Source organism: Marmota monax, unplaced genomic scaffold, assembly GCF_021218885.2.
Source record: "Marmota monax isolate L192 unplaced genomic scaffold, Marmota_monax_Labrador192_F-V1.1 WCK01_AAM20220418_F8-fsc00001, whole genome shotgun sequence".
NCBI classification, from domain to species: Eukaryota; Metazoa; Chordata; class Mammalia; order Rodentia; family Sciuridae; genus Marmota; species Marmota monax.
Window position 1 is genome coordinate 53,314,942 of NW_026693777.1, and position 21,535 is coordinate 53,336,476.

At 36.0% G+C, this 21,535-nt stretch overlaps 1 protein-coding gene across 4 annotated transcripts in view; it reads right to left on the reverse strand.

Moving 5' to 3' along the window:
• Myo5a (myosin VA) overlaps window positions 1-21,535 on the reverse strand; it is a 205,107-nt gene that overhangs the window by 20,033 nt on the left and 163,539 nt on the right. For 2 of the 4 annotated variants that reach the window (XM_046461280.2, XM_046461278.2), the window contains 6 exons: window positions 20,618-20,816; window positions 18,024-18,098; window positions 16,542-16,635; window positions 7,235-7,381; window positions 4,978-5,132; window positions 1,303-1,392 (listed from right to left, as the gene is read on the reverse strand). In XM_046461280.2, coding sequence (XP_046317236.1) covers window positions 1,303-1,392; window positions 4,978-5,132; window positions 7,235-7,381; window positions 16,542-16,635; window positions 18,024-18,098; window positions 20,618-20,816 — 760 coding nt within the window. The remainder of the gene's footprint in view (window positions 1-1,302; window positions 1,393-4,977; window positions 5,133-7,234; window positions 7,382-16,541; window positions 16,636-18,023; window positions 18,099-20,617; window positions 20,817-21,535) is intronic. The other 2 variants (XM_046461281.2, XM_046461279.2) reach the window with 1 other exon arrangement.

The following is a 21,535-nucleotide window of genomic DNA, read 5'->3' on the forward strand; positions in this document are numbered from 1 at the left end:
TACTGGGGATTGAACTCAGGGGTACTCAACCACTGAGCCATATCTCCAGCCCTATTTTGTATATTTTTTATTTAGAGGTAGGGTCTCACTGAGTTGCTTAGGGCCTTGCTAAATTGCTAAGGCTGGCTTTGAACTTGTGCTCCTCCTGTCTCAGCCTCCGAGCTGCTGGGATTACAGGCATGCATCAACATGCCCAGCACTTTCTGGGGGATTCTTATGTCAGTTCCATGTTCTCAGGTGTCTTGCTCATCTTTATATTTGCCATCATTTGTGAGGACAGTCCTCTGCCTCTGGGTGTTATTGGTCAGTTTTTCTGCCTGCCCTTCTGCAAAGGATGGGGAGGTGTAGAGGACAGTGGGCTAGGGGTACAGGCTTGAAGAGGTAGGCTGTCCCAGAATCCCAGACTTAGGCAACATTTCAGTTTTTTTCATTTGTAAAACTGGGTTTTTATTTCCTACCATGCAAATGTTATAAAAATTAAATAACATAAATATACTGAGTGCTGTCAGATATATACTAAATAATAAAATGTATTAATATAGATATTTTAATTATTAAAGAGATAATATTAATTATTAATAAAAATTATTATTTTTCATAATTTAAAAATATTTTGAAGTTTATCAAACAACTAAAGAACACATCAGTACAAACAAAAGTAATATAGATTTTTATACAGATCAAAAGACACATGAGAGCAGGGCATGGTGGCACATGCCTATAATCCCAGTGATTGGGAGGTGGAGGCAGGAGGATTGGGAGTTCAAGGATAGTCTCAGCAATTAATGGAGGCCTAGGCAACCTAATGAAATCCTGTCTCAAAATAAAAAATAAGAAAGGCTAAGGATGTAGTTCAGTGGTAAAGCGCCCTGGGTTCAATCCCTATACCACAAACAAACAAAAAACAAAATACACATTATCTTAGATTATATTTTGTCCCCGATCACCAGTAACAAGCCAAAACTGACAAATTTCTAAATAATTCAGTATTTCAATATTAGCTCTTGACAGTTCACTTCAATGTACTGGCAAAAAGATTCATTTATGATAATATTCATTGACTGAGGTTTATTTTATTTTTGCTGTGCTTTCTCATAATTTAAACTCTAACAGTGAAGAAATGATGTCATTCCTCAATTCACTGTTTGGTAGGTAATGAACATTAAACAAAAAGATGAATTCCCAAGCCATCTTTGAATTTGAGTTTTGGAGTTAACATATGTTTAAATATTTTTCACTTTAAAATTTTTCCTTAAAAACAATAAGAATAGCATGCTGGTTTTATAAGCAAGATTTTCTCACCTCTTCTCCACTGTACTGCTTCAAACAGTGCAAAAATCGGCATGTGTTAGAGAGCCAGAAGGAGACAGTTTCAAAATCATCACCTCTTTTCTGAAAAAGAGAATAAGTCTAAATTTGTCTTTTCCTTAGAGAAATAACAACTGAAAAAAATTGAACAGACACCAGAAGGCCTATTTCTCTTAGTTACCATCATGAACTATTACAAAAATAAATAAGTCACATTGCAGCCTTACATCATTGCTAGCAGAATATAAACCATAGGTTCATTGGCTGTTACTTTTCTTGCTATTAGAAAAAGTATTCCCATTTAGTCGATGTTAGCTATTCTTTTATTCGATAAAAAATTCAACCCACAGCTGATCTGAACTCACTTCCCTTGGGGTTAAGGAAAAAAAAATCAGAGAAAACTAAAGGCTCAAAAGAGAATGACAAATTTTATGATAAAGAATATGAATTATACCCCATTTGATTAAAAAAAAAAGAATATGAAAAAGAGTCTGAAGCACTCACCCAACTTAGCTAAAAAATCTTTTCAAGAATATAATAAAATGTCTGAGCAGTGAACCAGGAAAATGGTGGGAAAAATCCTGCACTGCGCATTACAGAGAGGGTGAAGCTGGTTGGCTCTTCACCAGGGATGGGAAAGAGTGGAAGGGAGGAAAAGAGAGTCACTGTGCCTGAAAAAGAGTCTGGGTGTTGTTCAGGGGCTGAGGAGTAGCCATACTCAGAAGTTCTATAACTCTGCAAACAAAACCATTAACTAGTTTGGATATGGAAAGTCACAGAACTATCAATATTTGCTTAAACCCTTTTCCAGAAAATGATGCACAGAAAAAACTACAATAGTTTACCTGGGACAGCTGTCCAGCACTAAATAGCTATGCTTTTAATTTAAGAGTTCTTTTTTAAAAATGTTAAATTCTAATAACTTTTCTACTATATCTCAAAACCTAGGTTCTTAAAAGTTATATGAGAATACCTGACTTTGGTCTTTGGTAGTAGCTTTATGTAGTAAAAGTGTACTTGGAGTAGGATATATCACAGGGAAAGACAGATTTCTCATAGAATAATTTTTTTCTTTTTTTTAATACCTTTATTTTATTTATTTATTTTTATGTGGTGTTGAGGATTGAACTCAGTGCCTAACACATGCAAGATGAGCACTCCACCACTGAGCCACAACACCAGACTGAATCATTTCTTTACGTAATAAAATTATTTCCTCAATCAAGTGCAAAACAAACTAAAACCCTTAACTTTTTGGAGAATATTTTTCTGAAAAGACTTTAAGAAAGAAATCTCAGAGGATGGAAATCATAATTTGTCTTTTTAGCTGAGACAGGACTATTAGGTTCTGGTCTTCAATTTACCATAAGGTAAATATCTGAAAGATCTAGCTAGCTACAATAATCTTTCAATATTAGGAAGAGTACCAAAAGTGCATAAAATTTTATGATACTCCCAAACACAAAAAATCATCTTATGGCTTGAGTGAAGGTTTGACCAAGCACTATTTTAAGTCTTGCAAAAACCCTGCATGACAACTGCTGCTAATAAAGGCTCTGGGCTGAGCTGAGAAAGACCATCAGTCCAGATTCAAGAGCAAAGCTGGCCTCAGGTTGACTGGTAGAACAGGGACACCGAAGCTCTTGTCTAGGTTGTCTCTGCTGATGTTTAGACAAGTAAAACTGCAGAGATCCTTGGAACAACCTCAAGATAAAGCTTGTAACTGCACCTATACCAAAGAATTACCAGAATCCCCACTCTCCAATGGGAGTGGAGAATTACCAGATGCAATTGGTTAAAACTTGAGAAGACTTCATTACAGAAATAATTCAGCATTTGTTCTCATTACTGGGCTGCAGTCTTTGCTAAGCTACTTTTAAAAAAATTAACTCAATACATACCATTTCTTTCAGCATGAACACTAAAGGGGACTTTTATTTTCATTAACATCAAATATCCTATATTCAATACTTCAAAATAAGAAACCATTTGCTTCTTTGGAAACTTAAAAAATTTATAATTGAATGCTAATTCTGTACTCAAAAAGTTACTAGATCTAGCTTGCCAAAAACAATATTTTTAGGTGAGAATATCATGTTTGGTCAAAACTAAATAATAAATCAATATTATCTGACTGTCTCACAGAGAAGACAAGATGAATGCAATGACACTTGCAGATTTTGATTTACTAGAAATAAATGATCTATGAGCTAAAAACTGTATGGATTCTCCATATGTCCTTGGCTAGTTATGCTGCTTCAGAGCCCATGTGAAAAAAACAGTTGCTAAAATCAAAACCAGATGTGAGACACATGTACCACAATTTTAAATGGCATCAAAAGGATATTTTGTTCTAGCACCCACTCCTTTCTAATCTTTAAACAACGTGGCACAATAAATAAATGCCTTCTTGCAAGGTTGAGGGAAAATTTTGCTTTTGTCTAATTAGGAGTTGACTTAAGTGGCAAAACTTGTAGTCGAAGTGCAATATAGCACCAATATAGCACCAATATGTAAAAAATTAAATGAGTTATATTCAGAAAACATCAATCAGTTTTTAAAAGTTAAGTCTGCAGAAACTCCACATTTCAGTGGATATTAATAGAATATCTGCAGAATAGAGATTAAGAACCAGCATTTTTCAGAAGTTCATGACCAGGGGATGGGGGGTGGAGAGGAACAGAGAGTTAGTGTTTAATAGGTACAGAGTTTTAGTTGGGGAAGATGAAACAGTTCTACAAATGGATGCTGTTGATGGTTGTACACACTGTGAATACACTTACTGCCACATAACTATACACTTATAAATGGTTAATATGGTAAATTTTTTGTATATATATATATATATATATATATATATAACCACAATTAAAGTTCAAGAAAGGCATCTTAGAGTTGAGAGAATCCACTGTTAACTACTTACTTATCTTCATCCTCATTAAGTTAGATAATCAGAAGGCAAAGCACCTGGAGCACATTATGTCAATTCCTCACAGAAACACTAAGTTAAAACTAAGTATGATGATCGTTGTTTCTCTACAGCCAAGAGGAGGATTATGCAAGGTGACTCAGAGATTACTGAGTTATGTAGGGCTTTCTGCTTGGTTATATAATGCTGCTGCCTCTTCCAAGTCTGTCTTCTCTGATTAGCATCTTATGTTGCTTTTCACATGGAAGCAGGCATTTTAGGTAACAAGAAGAATTATGGGGTGAGTTGGAGAATAATGGGTACAAAAGTTGGAAGAAAATATTTTAATGCTTTATCAGACTTGTTTTTATATGAATAAGCCATGTATTATTGAACGTCCATTTTAACATTAGCATTATCCTATCTATCTATCTATCCATCTTAATCTCCACTGAATATTTTTAATTTAGTTCCAAGTATAATCTTAAAACAGACTATTTCTGTCCATGAAGAGATTAAATTTACTCCCCAAATAAATGCAATTATATCAAATTAATTTTGCTACATATCCAATTTGAGTCATGTTCTAAAAGAAAGTATATAGAGAGGTTGCAAGGAAGAATGTTTCCTAAACTGCAAGTTTTTAGTTAACACTGGAAAAGAACTAGCAACTTTGCCCAAGTCCATGGAAGAAAAAGCATGTCTGCACAGACTGTCATCATGAACATTCATCATGAGAATTTTGATGAACTTGAGCTCACCTTCAATACTTTTTTGATGCTGTTAATTGTTGACGTTAGTAATGACCTTACTTTCTGATCATCATTCAGGTAATCGGCATGTCGAACGCACATAAACAGAATATATGCTGGTAGCCCTGGAATCAAATTGACTGCTACACCCCGTGGTTTTAGTTCTGGAAAATGAAAAAAAATGTAAAATTATACTACATTGAAAGTCTCTGTGAAGCATGCTTTGCCAGATATAAAAGCACAGTTATATAAAGTTCAATCAATCAGGGTAAATCAGATTTAAAAAAATTTTTTTTTTTGTACTGGGAATTGAACCCAGGATCACTTTACCACTGAGCTATGACCCCAGTACTTTTAATTTCCTATTTTGAGATGGGGTCTTGCTAAGTTGCTTGGTGGAAGGGAGTGGGGGGTGGGGTCTTGCTACATTGTTGGTGCTGGCCTTGAACTTTCAATCCCCCTGCCTAAGATTCCCAAATTGCTGGGATTATAGGCATGAGCCATCATGTCCAGCAAAAAAGAGTATTTTAACAAATTGTTAAGAGGAGAAATTCTTGAGTGTGGGGACATGTCTATCTAATATTTATATGTCCTGCCCTGACTCTTCCCTTGAACTCCAGTCTTATGTATCAACTGCCTTCTTGATATCTCTCCTTAGATATGTCAAAGTGAACCTCTCCCAAACCAACCTCCTGGTTCTCTGATAAACCTGCTCTTTCAGTGTTTGGAAATGGCAGCTCCAATCTTCCAGTATCTCAGGTTATAAACCTCCTCATCCCTTTGGCTCCTTTCTTTTCTCATAATACATACCTAATCCACCAATGGATCCTGCTGGCTCTCCCTAAAAAATATACCCAGAGTCCAAACTACTTTGCACTACAGTAACTAGCTATTACAGTAACTAGCTAGACCACCATTATCTCTTCTCGATTTGCTATAAGAGATTCTTACCTGGTCTCCTTGGTGCACCCTTTGCCCCACAGTATATTTTCTATATATCAACTATAGTATTTCTTTTAAAAAATATAGGTAAGATTATCTAACTCTTGTTCAAGAATCCTCCAGGCAGCTTCTCATCTCACCCATTTATAAAATCTGAAATCCTCATGTAGTCCACGTGATCTGGCCCTGTTCCTCTTCCCAAGCCCTGGCTTACCTGCTTCAGTCAAATGCATTTCCTTACTGTTGGCTGAATATACCAGGCTTGCTCCCACCCCAAGGCCTATGAACTTACTATTTTTTTTTGCCTCTAAGGTTCTTTACTCAGATATCAGCTCTCTTACTTCCTTTAGCCTCTGTCCAAAGATTACCTTATCAAAAAAGTGTTTCCTGACAAATTTTATATAAAACAACACACCTTCCTTCATTCTTTATTCTTTTTTATACCCCCCCAAACAATGACCTCTTGAACATTTTTGCTAAATGAAGATCATGTTGAAACTGAGGTACCTCTGTACCCATATATAGTTCTGAGTTTAATGCCATGAACCTGAAGAATGTTAAATCAAATATAACTGCCAATCACACTGCTGTCACCCTGGCACTTGGGTGGTAGAATGCTGTACATATGCTGACGGAGCAGTTTTAAGGTTTTTCAGTTCACAACTCATGGGTGTGTGTACTCTTTCCTTGTTTACCACCAGCCCCTGAACTGTCTTCTCACAGAGCCAGAAGGCTCATACCCAAGGCCTGATGCCCCTCTATAATGCTTCTGGACTCCCTTCTCATTTGTCCTACCCTGTCCTTCCTTTACTGGAATCTTTATCTTAATTCTTTTGTTTCTTCTTTATTATTAAACTGTTGTCCTCAACATATTTAGATATAAAACTTTCCAGGGAAGTAAGGAAAAACAGAAATTCAGAAACCTAAAAGGCCTATAGGTATTCAACTGTAAGAATCCCTTGAGAGGCTATTTAAAAAGTACTAGACATGGCCAGGCTCTATTTCCTACAGATTTTAATTTAATTGGCTTAAGTTAGAGGGACCATCAATACTTTTCTAAAGTTTGTTGGTGATTCTAATGTGCCCATAGGACTGAGAAGGCCGGGCCTCAAGAGATCCTTACAGTTAGGTCCTAAGCACTTGTCCCTGCAGTTTGACTAACAAAGCACGGGGTAGTCAAGATGCTGCAGCAGCACTGCAATGTACAGCATGTAATTACGACTAAAGAAACTTCAGTGTTGACTACTTAAAAATGATTGATTAGTCTTCCCACCACTGCCACACATACTAGAAAGAGCTTTTATCCCATGTAGAGAATACTTACCTAGAATCAGGTTCTTAACAAGCTTTTGCTCATCTTCCTTCTTGTATTCCAGCATTCCTTGGAAATCTTTTTCTTTCCTGGGAATGTTGACTGGACGGATAGGCTCATCAATGATCTGTCCTGGAGATATATTCTCCATCTGGCCCACTTCATAAGGGAAAAAAAAAAAAAGAGCAGAATGGTTTCTAGATAGGAACATGAAACCCTCTCATTTTTCCTATCATTTTAAATGAACTCTGTAACAATACAAACTTGCCATATTTGCCACTTAAAATTGTCCTCTTATAATTATTCTCTGGTGCTAAAATTGGGTGGATAGGTAGCAAAATTAAATGATGATGCTACTCTGACAGGCACTAGAGCCTGATATTATTAACATCAAATAATCTGACCTGAACTGATTTGAAAATTTCAAGTTTTTTTTTTTTTTTGTAATAAGGTTTCTCACAAAGGAAAAAAAAATTTTGTACAAGGGGACAGCAAGATCAACTAGTTCTAAGAATCTAGTCATTAAAAACAAAAGAATATTTACTCTAAATGTATCATTATAATCATCTCAGACCACATCAAGAGTGTTCCTTCATACTAACTGATGTGAAAATGTATTTTTTTCCATAAGGGCCTCATAAGGCAAACACCTTTCTCCTGCCACCTCTAATCTCCAAAGAAATCATAAACAAATAAACACCTTTATTTAATATAAATTCCTAAATATTTTTTTTACTTGTTTGTTGCTTTTAATGAATACTAAAGTCTTGCTATGAAGCTGCAATCATTGAAGTACAATAGTATTAAAAATGGTCACTATTGTCAATGACAGCAGCTAGAGAAGAATTATGCTAAGGATAAAAAGAGGCCTCCAAGTTCATCTCAAAGTTGGGAACCAAAAGGGAACATGTGAACTTATCTTGATGATTGTGATAGTAAGCAGGATTTTTATCCTTTAATCTACAGGAAAGGAAAGCAGTTAAGAAATCTCTTTTAAGATGCTATCCTTTCTCCATTGCATGGTTTTAGCACCTTTGTCTAATATAAGGTAGTTGTAATTTTGTGGATTTGTCTCTGTGTCCTCTATTTTGTACCATTGGTCTACCACCCTGTTTTGGCGCCAGTACCATGCTGTTTTTGTTACTATTGCTCTATCTGGAATCGCAATACCACCAATTTCACTCTTCCTGCTTAGAATTACTTTAGCTATTCTGGGTCTCTTGTTTTTCCAGATGAATTTCATGATTGCTTTTTCTATTTCTGCAAGGAATGTCATTGGGATTTTGATGGGAATTGCATTGAATCTGTAAAGTGCTTTTGGTAGTATGGCCATCTTAATAATATTAATTCTACCAATCCATGAGCAAGGTAAATCCTTCCATCTTCTAAGGTCTTCTTCTATTTCTTTCTTCAGGGTTCTGTAGTTTTCATTGTATACCTCTTTCACCTCTTTTGTTAAGTTGATTCCCAGGTATTTTATTTTATTTTTTTTTGAGGATATTGTGAATGGAGTAGTTGTCCTCATTTCCATTTCAGAGAATTTGTCACTGATATACAGGAATGCCTTTGATTTATTGGTATTGATTTTATATCCTGACACTTTGCTGAATTCATTTACTAGTTCTAGAAGTTTCTTGGTTGAATTTTTTGGGTCTGCTAGGTATAGGATCATATCATCGGCAAATAGTGCTAATTTAAGTTCTTCTTTTCCTATATTTATGCCTTTAATTTCTTTCGTCTGTCTAATTGCTCTGGCTAGTGTTTCAAGAACTATGTTGAATAGAAGTGGTGAGAGAGGGCATCCCTGTCTTGTTCCAGATTTTAAAGGAAATGCCTTCAATTTTTCTCCATTTAGAATGATGCTGGCCTGAGGCTTAGCGTATAAAGCTTTTACCATTTTGAGGTAATTTCCTGTTATCCCTAATTTTTCTAGAGTTTTGAACATAAAGGGATGCTGTATTTTGTCAAATGCTTTTTCAGCATCTATCGAGATGATCATATGGTTCTTATCTTTAAGTCTATTGATGTGGTGAATTACATTTATTGATTTCCGTATATTGAACCAGCCTTGCATCCCAGGGATGAATCCCACTTGGCCATGGTGCACGATCTTTTTGATATGTTTTTGTATCCGATTTGCCAGAATTTTATTGAGGATTTTTGCATCTAAATTTATTAGGGATATTGGTCTGTAGTTTTCTTTCTTTGAGGTGTCTTTATCTGGTTTGGGAATCAGGGTGATATTGGCCTCATAGAATGAATTTGGAAGTACTCCCTCTTTTTCTATCTCCTGAAATAGATTATAGAGTATTGGTATTAGTTCTTCTTTAAAGTTCTTGTAAAACTCTGCTGTATATCCATCCGGTCCTGGGCTTTTCTTGGTTGGTAGTCTTTTGATGGCTTTGTCTATTTCCTCAATTGATATTGGTCTGTTTAGGTTATATCATCCTGACTCAATCTGGGTAGCTCATATGCCTTAAGAAATTTATGGATGCCTTCACTATCCTCTATTTTATTAGAGTATAGGGTTTCAAAATAATTCAACAAATGGTGCTGGGAGAACTGGAAATCCATATGCAACAAAATGAAATTGAATCCCTTTCTCTCACCATGCACAAAAGTCAACTCAAAATGGATCAAGGAGCTAAGAATCAGACCAGAGACTCTGCGTCTAATAGAAGATAAAGTTGGTCCTAATCTTCATCACGTGGGGGCAGGCCCCAAATTTCTTAATAAGACACCTATAGCACAAGAGTTAAAACCAAGAATCAACAACTGGGACGAATTCAAACTAAAAAGTTTTTTCTCAGCAAGAGAAGTAATATGCGAGGTGAATAGGGAGCCTACATCCTTGGAACAAATTTTTACCCCTCAAACATCAGATAGAGCTCTAATCTCTAGAGTATACAAAGAACTCAAAAAGTTAAACAACAAAAAAGCAACTAACCCAATCAACAAATGGGCCAAGGACTTGAACAGAAACTTCTCAGAAGAGGATATACAATCAATCAACAAATACATGAAAAAATGCTCACCATCTCTAGCAATCAGAGAAATGCAAATTAAAACTACTCTAAAATACCATCTCACTCCAATAAGAATGGCAGACATTATGAAGTCAAACAACAATAAGTGCTGGCGAGGATGCGGGGGAAATAGGTACACTCATACATTGCTGGTGGGACTGCAAATTGGTGCAGCCAATTTGGAAAGCAGTATGGAGGTTCCTTGGAAAGCTGGGAATGGAACCACCATTTGACCCAGCTATTCCCCTTCTTGGACTATACCCAAAAGACCTAAGAAGAGCATACTACAGGGACACAGCCACATCAATGTTTATAGCAGCACAATTCATAATAGCTAGAATGTGGAACCAACCTAGGTGCCCTTCAATAGATGAATGGATTAAAAAAATGTGGCATTTATACACAATGGAATATTACTCAGCACTAAAAAATAATAAAATCATGCCATTTGCAGGCAAATGGATGGCATTAGAGCAGATTATGCTAAGTGAAGTTAGCCAATCCCTAAAAAACAAATGCCGAATGTCTTCTCTGATATAAGGGGGGGGGTGACTCAAAATGGGATAGGGAGGAAGAGCATGAGAAGAAGACTACGACTAAATAGGGAAGAGAGGTGGGAGGGAAAAAGAGGGAGAAGGGGAGTTGCACAGAAGATGGAAGGAGAACCTCATTGTTATACAGAATACATATATGATGTTGTAATGAGAAAAAGAAAAAAAAGTGTGTCACATTAGATTGGATAAAGAGAAAGAATGGGAGAGGAGGGGAGGAATAGGGAGGATAGGAAGGGCAGCAGAATAGAATAGTCAATATGATTGATGTATGTACATTCCATGTATGTATTATAAATCAAAATGCATTCTACTGTCATGTATGACTAAAAAAATAAATTAAAAAAAAGAAATCTCTTAAAGCATACAATAAGTTTGGGTTCTCAGATTGTTGTCAAATGAAATGCAGATCAGATGCAAAAATGTTAGAAAGTTTAAAGGTGCTGGCTCCATGAGGTATCAGAACTTTTGTGTTGCTCTGGGCATTTCCTTTTCTAGTTCTAAGAAACCAATTCTACAGGAAAAGATTATCATAGAGAACAAAATACCTGCTAGTGCTCTTGCTTATGTGGCATGGAGCATGGTGACATATCTTCCACCTCATGATGCAACATCACATATTGGGACTGTAAGTGCTGAAAACCTGGTTTAGGTAGAATCACCACCATCTACCAACACTATGATATCTAAAGAGTGATCAGATTGCAATTGGACAGCTAGGGGCTACAACCAACTCCCGTGATCTAGTGCTGCAGATACAAGATGCAGTCTGAAACCCACCAGGTGAGTTTTATAATATAATACTTTATGTGAGAGAAGAGGAGACTCAAAACTATTTATTTTCATATTAATTACTTCTGGGGTCAGTTTAAACACAACACCCACAAGGAATGATGATGAAGTTGTGGCCTCCAGAGATTATGGGCCTGCTGATGTGTGTTAAAATAATAAATTCTCTGCCATTTATGTTTCTAGTTACTTTAAGCCACAGAGATAATTCTAAGAGGGGAAACTGGGAGGAAACGAATTTAACATTAGATTTATCAGTAAAAGCACATGTCTACCAGGTGTGGTAATAAGTGCCTGTAATTGCAGCTACTTTGGAGGCTGATGCAAGAAGATCAGAAGTTTGAGGCCAGCCTCAGCAACTCATTGAGACCCTGTCTCAAAATTAAAAATTAAAAAGGCTCAGTAGTAAAATGCCACTGTCCCCAGTACTGGGGGGAAAAAATCTAGAGTCCATGTAACCCAAAGAAGATGTTTTAAGCCTACTACTTTTATACTTCCTTAAGATGCCACTAACTGTGAGATATGCCATTTTATATAACACTGAAAAAAATGGCAATAAAACGATAATAGTGCATCAATAATTTTAAGACATATTCCAACTTCAGAGGTGCTAAAATGTGAAGCATGCACCTCAAAATTATAAAATATGATGAATACTTTCAATAAAAGAGCTTGTATGTTAAAAGAAAGCTTCACTTTCTTTTTGCAAAATCTTGAACTAGGATCTTTTTTGGTCTGAACAAAAATGTCACACAAATTTTCCCATCTTCCCATTAAAATTTTTCTCTCTGCCTTTGAATTCTTCCTAGAGACTTAAGTCTTTACAAAAACTCACAGATAAAAAACAGCTATCAGCTCAACATAATCTTGATTTATTTAGCAAAATTATTTACTAATTAAAATAAAATGTCAACTTCTATGCAGCATCAGGAAAATATAAAGCCTGGAAGGGATTAAACCAGGACACTATCCCAGTTTTCTTTTTCTTTCTTTTTTGGCACTAGGAATTGAGCCCAGAGGCACTTTACTAAGCTATAGCCTTAGTCCTTTTTATTTTTTATTTTAAGACAGGGTCTCCCTTCATTACTGAGGCTAGCCTCAAACTTGCACTCCTCCTGCTTTAGCCTCCTGAGTTGCTGGGATTACAGGTATGTGCCACCATGCCTGGTTCTACTCCAGTTTTCAAACACTCAAGAGACATTGGTGGCTGTAATGGTGTGAACATTTGTGTCTTTCCAAAGTTTATGTTGAAACTTAATCCCCAATGCAACAATATTAAAATGTGGAGCCTTTATGAGGTGATTAGTCCATAGGAGCTCCACCCTTAAGGATGGGATTAGTGCCTTATAAAAGTGTTATAAGGAACTAATTAGGCCTTTTGTCCTTCCATCCCTTCCATGTGAGGACACAGCCTATGAACCCTCTGGAGGGCACAGCAACAAAGCACCACCAGGGAAACAGAAATCAGGCCTTCAACAGGCAGTGAGCCTGCACGCACCTTGATCTTGAACTTCCATCCTCTAGAACTAACTATGAGAAACAAATTCCTGTTGCTTAAAAATCACCCAGTCTCAGGTGTTTTGTCAGAGCAGCACAAATGAGCTGAGATGGCAGTTTCTTAGTCCAGTGCTTTATCCAATGCAGACTCTTTCTACAAAAAGCTGAAGCAATCCCTATTACTGTTTTCTAAATTCTTTATAAACTTGAAAGGAAAACATTCCTTAACCTTTTTGTTATGGAAAAGGAAAGAAAATTGGATTTTTAAAAAAATTTTACTTTTCCACACTTGGCACCAGGAAGATATTGATCTCAGGTTCAATTAAAACAGATATATTCCTATAAGTGGAGAAGCTCTGTTGGAAAACATGACTCAAAGGAGAGAAAGCAGTGGTTCTCAGAGAGCTTGGGTTCTGGTCCTGTATCTTACTGGCTGAGGCTTTGGGAATGTCACCTATGCTTTTTTTTTCTCTTATAAAATAATCAAATGATTTTCAGAAGACTTTCAGGTATAAATTTCTTGACTACAAAAACAGAGATGGAACACCCAATCCTAGATTAAAATACAGCACAAAGCACATCAAATTTTGAAATACTCTCCATTTAACTATATAATTCCTGCTAAAAAATTATATAGGTTGGTATTTTTAAAAACAGATTTTGCTGGATTTTAAAAAAAGTCTCCTTAATTAAATGTAGCCCATAGGAAAAGGTAAGAGTTGTGTTATTATAAACCCAAAGGATTTAAGTATGTTATAATATATGCATTAAGTATGTTGAAGAAAAATATTCACTTTTGGCTACCAGAAAGTGCTTTGCTATACAAAGTTGCCAGTATTTTCTGTACAACTGTGAGATTCATGGACAAAGAGAGAAGTGTTAGAAAAATCTTTCATCTATATTCCCTAATTTGAGGGTAGAGCAGGGACAATGCCTGCCATAAGTTCCAGGTCACATAAATCTATTAATTTTATTCTCTAGTTAATGTTATCACTTGACTCAAAATATAACCTTTCTTAAGAACCATTTTGTCTTTGTTTGACTTAATCTAAGCCTTCTCAAATGTTTTTAGCTTTATACCTATCAGCTTTAAACTTGTCAGGGTTGTTTCACTGAAAAGTTGATTTCTGATTAATAATAGCCTAAAATTAGTAACATCTTGAAATATTCTAATGTTATCTTTTAAAAATGTATACATCAAAGAAAGCTGATTAAAAATGTAAAATTACTAATGTATGGCAAAGAAGCCAGTAGGAGATCAACATAAGCAATCTCACAAGTTAATACCCTTAAAATCAGTTTCTTTCAAGCAAATGCTCTTGTCTGATTAAAACCTTATGATATAATTTAGTGCACAATAAGTGTAGAAAGTTCTTTTTTAAATTGTATATCTCTCATGTGTGAGTGTGTGATTTGGGGTTTCAAAATTTCAACATTATATGAAGAATTATATATCAAATATGACTACAAAGTAATCTTTCTGATTTCTAAACAGTTATTCCAGTATTTGTATATCTAAGAGAGAAATATCCTCTTTAAAGTAAATATTCAAGTTGTCATGTTCTAAATATTTCTGAAACTTATTTATTTTTTTCAACAAACACTTAAGAAAGGACTATTATAGGTCCGACACCATACTCAGGGCTATGAAAACAAAAGAAAGATAAGAGGTAGGTGGTTCCTATGCTAAGGAAGTTTATAGTTTATCATGAAAGACAATAATTCAAACAAGGAAAACTACTAAAAATATGATGTAGTGAAAATCATAGAAGATGTGAGCCAAACTGTGGTGCACAGAGGGCAGGGCCATAAGATCTATCTGTAGGATCAGGAAAGGCTGCTTTTGAGGGTGTGACACATGATTCTGGTCTCAAAGGACGAGTAGACTTGACCAGGAGAACAGGAAGCCAAACAGAATAATTATGATAGGTCCTGGCATGTTTGAGGAATGAAAACCATACTTATGAGTCAATCATAGTAGATTCTCTTGAACATTACCAGTAGTGGGGAATCTTAACTCTTTGAGCCAAGCAGAAATTAAACAGAATGACATCTAGAGAATAAGATGGGAGATCAGGCTGAGTAATATCATTTTAGGTATGAAGGCAATTCCAAAGAGTTTCTCTAAAATCTCTCAAGCAGTGAGAAGTTTGTTGAAAAAAGCTTAGAATATGGCTTTAGTCCTGTTCACTGTTAGATCCCTGGTGCCTACAACTGTGCTCAGATCATGGCAGGAACTCAGTATATTTATTTAATGAACAAACACACTAATCCACAAAACAAGATTAATTTATTCATAATAATAACAGCAACTTATATTTAATTTTTCTCAAGGAGTTTTCCTGCCATTATCATAAAGAAACCATGAGATATTTTAAAAGATCTTATTTCTTTATTTTCTTTTTTCTTTTTAATTTTTTATTGTGGGTTGTTCAAAACATTACAAATTTCGTGACATATCATATTCCACACTTTGATTCAAGTGGGTTATGAACTCCCACCTTCACCCCATACACAGATTGCAGATTCACATCAGTTACACATCCATTGATTTACAAATTGCCATACTAGTGTCTGTTGTGCTCCGCTGCCTTTCCCATCCTCCTCTTTATTTTCATTAGTCATATTTTTATTTGCTTCTCTTTTTTCCTCTATCATACTGTGGATTCTTTGAGGAAACAGACTTTATATCACTCCTGTCAGTATCCCAAATATTAAAAGTTAATACTAACAACTAAGTTATATGTAGCATTTACTATGTATCATAAACTATTCTAAATGTATTATTCATACCAACTCATTCAATTCTTATAACTATATCAGATACTATTAACATTTTCATTTAACATATTGGAAAACTGAGGCATAGAGAGGTTTGGTTACTTGTCCAATATTATATGGTTAGTAAGCAGAAGGATTTTTTTTTTTTTTGGTCCTGGGGATTGAACCTGGGGCACTTGACCACTGAGCCACATCCCCAGACCTTTTTATATTTTTATTTTGCGACAGGGCCTTGCTAAGTTGCTTAGGCCCTCACTAAATTGCTGGGGTTGACCTTGAACTCATAATCCTCCTGCCTCAGCCTCTGGAGCTGTTGGGATTACAAGTGTGCACCAGCACGTCTGGCAGTAAGTAGAATGATTAAAACTTGAACCCAGGAAGCCTGGCTCCACATTCCATGCTCTTAATGGCCATGTATACTGTCTAGCACATTACCTGGCATACATGAGACACTCATTAGATGCTTGATGAATGAATTCTCTCCTTCTGAAAATATAATTCCCACCACAGAAAGAACATTTTTCTTCATGTAGAAATAGGAATTTCCACTCCACAGAAATTAGGTTTGCTAAAGGTTATTTTTCCTAATATTCACATACAGTCTTTGTTAGGCTGCTTGTATAGCAATAAACAACCAAGATTCAATGACTGTCATATAAAAAATATATTTAGTACCTTCTAGTTCACCAATTTTTTTGGCAAAAACTTTCAGTTGTTTTTTCAGTTTCCGGACAGTCTTATCCTGTTTTTCAAGTTGTTCCATCAAATCCTAAAGATCAAAATGAGAAACATAACAAAAAGATCAAAATAGCCCTTTTAAAATTTCCCTTTCCAAGGGAGAGCTGACACAGCATCACAGAAATAGTACTGTTAGTTTACAAAAAAGCTTCAGAGCAGCTTGTTGGTGGAGCCCCCACCTGGCTAAAACTGGCAGGCATGGGAAATACAGCTATAATAAAGCCAAATGTTAAAATACACAATGCAGTAAAATCTTTACAGCGTGATGGATGGCAAGCTTCCTGTGGAGTCTTTTTAAGTAGACTCTCTATGGGTAAAATAATCAAACCTTTTCAATATATTGTTATTACAGTGAAATGGCTTATTTTAAAGGGAAACTAGGCAAGCATGAATTTTGATGAGTTCACAAAAGGTTTTGGGAGAAGATTTAAGGATCATTGAACTTATCAAGCAGGAATTGAACCCTACTCTATGACAGACCCATTCTTTGGAGCTGTTAGAATAGCTCTGAAACTTTAAAGTTTTGGGAATTAAAAGGTAAGTTGAAAAATAATCATAGAGAATGGGATAAAGAGCAGTTTGATGACTTTGGGCCAAAGTGGCAGGTGACACAAGACACTCATGAAATCTTGCAGGTGATATATACAAAGAAAGGGAATAATTATGAATGTGTAATGCAAAAGAGGAAAAACAGTATGTTTATGGTGGGAGGTATTAAAGTGTATGATTATTGTCTCTGTAAAAGAGAATTCTCTAAAATGCCAGCACATAATTAGAAACTCAAAAATTAAAGCAAATAAGAGCAGACTCAGAGTTTAGAAGGGAAATGAGTCAGGGATGTTTGTGGTTTTCATTCAGGTTACAGAGAAGACAAGTGTTTACAAATCCAAATATCATTTGTTCTCCAGTTTAGACAGGAGTGGATATAGATACTAGACTAATGATCTGGGTTTTTTGTTTTGGTACTGGGGATTAAACACTGAGTTATATCCCCAATCCTTTTTGGATTTTTTTGAGACAGGGCCTTGCTAAGTTGCTGAGGCTGGTCTAGAATTTGTGATTCTCCTGACTCAGCTTCCAGAATTACTGGGATTACAGGCTAAAATGATGACTTGAAGGGAATAGTTGCTAATGCTTTGTTCAAACTGCTAATTGCTTCTTGGATTTCATGTGATCTTTCAAATCATATTGCTTCCATCACACTGTAAGCCTAGTGTTAATAACAAACCACACATGAGAATGGACGCAGGACACTGACAGAGATGACACCACTGGCTAAAAGATAGCTGTGGGCAGAAATAGGTTTTGTCAAAGTTTTTGAAAAGACTTCTGGTGAGGGGCAGGCAGCAGTGTGCTCTTCAGATATAGAGGGCTAAAATTAGCAGGAAGACAAGGAAAAAACACTGTGGTTTTACATACAATCATCCGTTTGTAAAGTGAAATCCGATATGATTGATACTTCTTAGGGTCATCTGCATATAATTCCTCAAAATACTGAAAAAACAGGCATAATGGATATTTGTTTTTTTCCCCCTGTCTTTGAGGGAACACTACCTCTCAGCAAAATTCACTTAAAAGTATTTTAAAACACAAATAATGAATTTGTATATATTCAGAAGACTCTGATTTGTCATTGCTATATATTATTTTCTAGTATGGATAATTTTAACTACATTCTTACAGATTTTTTGCATAATAAAAAGAAATGAATGATGTCCAGGACACCATCATTTAGATGGTAAACAGAATGGTCATCCACACTGCCCAGACAAGGCTGTCACTTCAGTCTTCAGCCCTCTTACCCTTTTATCTCTAGCCTTCCCCATAGGTGATGCTCAGGAGTTTGCTAGACCTACTTTGCTACTGGCAGCCATAGCAAGGGTAGGGAAGGCAAATAAAATTAAAGGGAAAATATTGGCACTGTTAGTACTCTTGTTTGGAGAGAATGGTGAGAAACCCTCGGCCCTTCTTCCCTGAAAGGCATCCTGGGGGAGGTCTGTGAAACCTGTTCACTAGAGAAGGAGAGATACCATTCTTGTGTTTGTGTTGGGGCAGTAGGTGGCTGGTGGATGTCACGCAAGGTGACATTTCCATTAATGTTCTTCATTTTCAAGAACACTAAGCCTAGGTCCATTGCTGCTTGAATTTTCTTCTCAAGTGCTTCCAAGAATTACACAACTGAGATTGAGAAACCATAATGAGTTGGCAAAAGCACATAATTTCATGTACTTCTATTTGAATCCATTCTCCTGAATTAGTAGTCAGTGTAATGGCAAGAGAAGCAGCTGACTTAAAAGGGTATTCCCCAAACTCAAACTCATTAACCAGATTTTTATGGCTTAAAATGTAGAGGCCCATTTTATTTTTATGTTAGCTATGAAAATTGCTAGGAAAAATTAATACTACCGACAGTTTGCAAAGGAAATACTTGATCAACTTCGTGTATAAACTTTGGGAATCTGCCACCCAGAAGCACCTTTATTTCAGATTCACCTAGTATTTTAAGACAATCATTTATAAGCACAAAATTTTTTTACTGATCAATCAATGTTAGTTAGTATATTTATCAATTCTTAGTCACCAAAGAATTGTTAGTTTAATTTAAGCAACAAAATATACTTGGGAATAATAAATGACATTTCAAAAATATTTAATGAATCAGTAGTTTCTCTGACAAATTGGCAAGATTTCAGTCACTCTGAAGAGTCCAAATACAACATTCACCCTCTTCCTGTATTCCCACCATGAGCCTCACACAGAAATACAGACTGCAAAAAGAATACCTTCCACTTTGCTTCTAATTCACACAAAAAATGGCTGGATAAATGACACTAGAAATCTATTTGTAATATAGAGTATCACTAATGAAATAATGGACAGATGATTCAGATTGCAAATTTTCAGAGAGAATTCAAAGTATTTTATTATAGGTCATTAAGAAACCTTAATTAAAAAAAAAAGACAAATTCTCAAAAGTCTTAAAAAACTTTTCTCAAAATCAGGCTATCACTACAATACAGATTTTACACAGAAGTATGGAATTATAATCTTTCAATGATTTTTAATATTATGTGTATATCTGTCAGATTTTAAAAACAACAAATCTGTAATAAAGATTATTATATGACAGAAACAAATAACTTAGAAAATATTTTCAGTAAAAAAAGAAAACAAACAAGGAAAAAGGAAAAGAAAAAACTTGGATTCCATACCAGTGTTCAAAAATCTGGCAAGGGAAAAAAATTCTGCATTTGTTATACAAGTTCTTCTTTTTTTTTTTAATTTTTTTATTAGTTCTAATCAGTTATACATAACAGTAGAAAGCTCTCTGATTCATTGTATACATATGGAGAAGAATTTTTCTCTTCTCTGGTTGAGCATGAAGTAGAGTCACACCATTGTGCAATCATACATACAAGTTCTTCTTAAAAGAATAAGTCTAAACCTGAATCCTGACTCCCTCTCCTGTCAATAAGCTCCATCCAGCATTAACCAAAAGCCCCTTATTGGTTCTGCCAACCACCTTCCCTGATCTCTACTCTAACCTGCTCTTGTCTGCCTGAGAGAGAGGCTGGGATGGCCTTGGTGGCTGCTTGGGGACCAAATGTAAGCAAAATTGCCCAGTATCTGTCATGGCAATCACATACCAAACCTCCTGAGAAGGCAGAGAATCCTTAGCTGAAATGGATGAAGCAGGTTGCCTCAGACTCTATCAAAACCCAGTTTGTAGTTGGGTGGCTCTCTTCCTGACCTTCCAAATGACATCTGAGAACACTTGGACACCTGGAGCTTTCTGTGAGAACAACCTGTGCAGGTTGTTCATTTGTACAAATTTATTCATGTTTTCTTTACTGTTTCTATTAGAGTAAGAGAGTAACAAATATGGGGCATGGAAATTTTCTCAGCAAGGAAAAGCTGTGTTTGATCAAAAAGAAACCAAGATATACAGCAATGCAAAGCACTGCCTGCTGAGAGGGGGCATGTGGGGGTAGGGGGGTGGTACTTCTACTTACCAAGTTTTCATTGGTCAACCGGGTGATCTCGTGCTGCAGGCTGGCCTCGATGCGGGCCTCTGGGGGTAGCTGTAAGTTCTGGGCCAGCAACTGCTGCTGCCGGTTGTTCTCTTCCTTCAGGCTCTGGATCTCCCCTCGGAGGGCCTCAGCCTCATTCTCATGGCTCCTCTTCTGTGACTGCAGCTGGGATTCCAGGAGCCTGAAGAGAAGCCATACAAGTAGAAAGAAAAGATGACACTTTGAGTTCCTGCCTAAGTGGTGTTGGGTAGGGCTTCATGCTCACTTACAAAAGTAGAAAAAGCAGGTACTCTCTAGTAGCCCTGAATCTTCTGACTTGATTAAAGTAAAAAAACCCAAACAAGGACCAGAAATGTATGTGAACACTCTCATATTTGTGTCTTTCTGAGCAGTATAAAATTCTCAGAGGTCTGAAGAGACAGAGGAGTCTTAGCTCTTTAAAAAATTCATAGGAAATGATGACTTAAAAAAAAAAGGAAAGACCTAACTCTAATCTGGCTTTCTATATTTATAAGCTAGAATTAAATGTGGAAAACACAGTATCACTGCTACCAAATAACTCTGCACTATAAGGGCAAGCTTACAAACTCCCAATCTAATTAAATATGCCTTTAAGGATTATAGTTACTAACTCTAGGTAGAGGGTGGGACCAGGGTCCCATTTTTATATTTTACTCTTATCACTAAAGGACAGAAATGCTGGAGCCTTACTCTAAAATATATGCAGATTTAGTTAAATTCAGACAGAAAGTTCTGTAATTTCATATATGCACATATTTTAAATTTATCATCATCTCTCTCCCCATAAATTTATATAACAGTAACAGAATCCAAACACGACATGGTTTTGGAATACAAGTATTAACAGGACCAACAAGTGGTTACTGTTTCTTTGAGCAA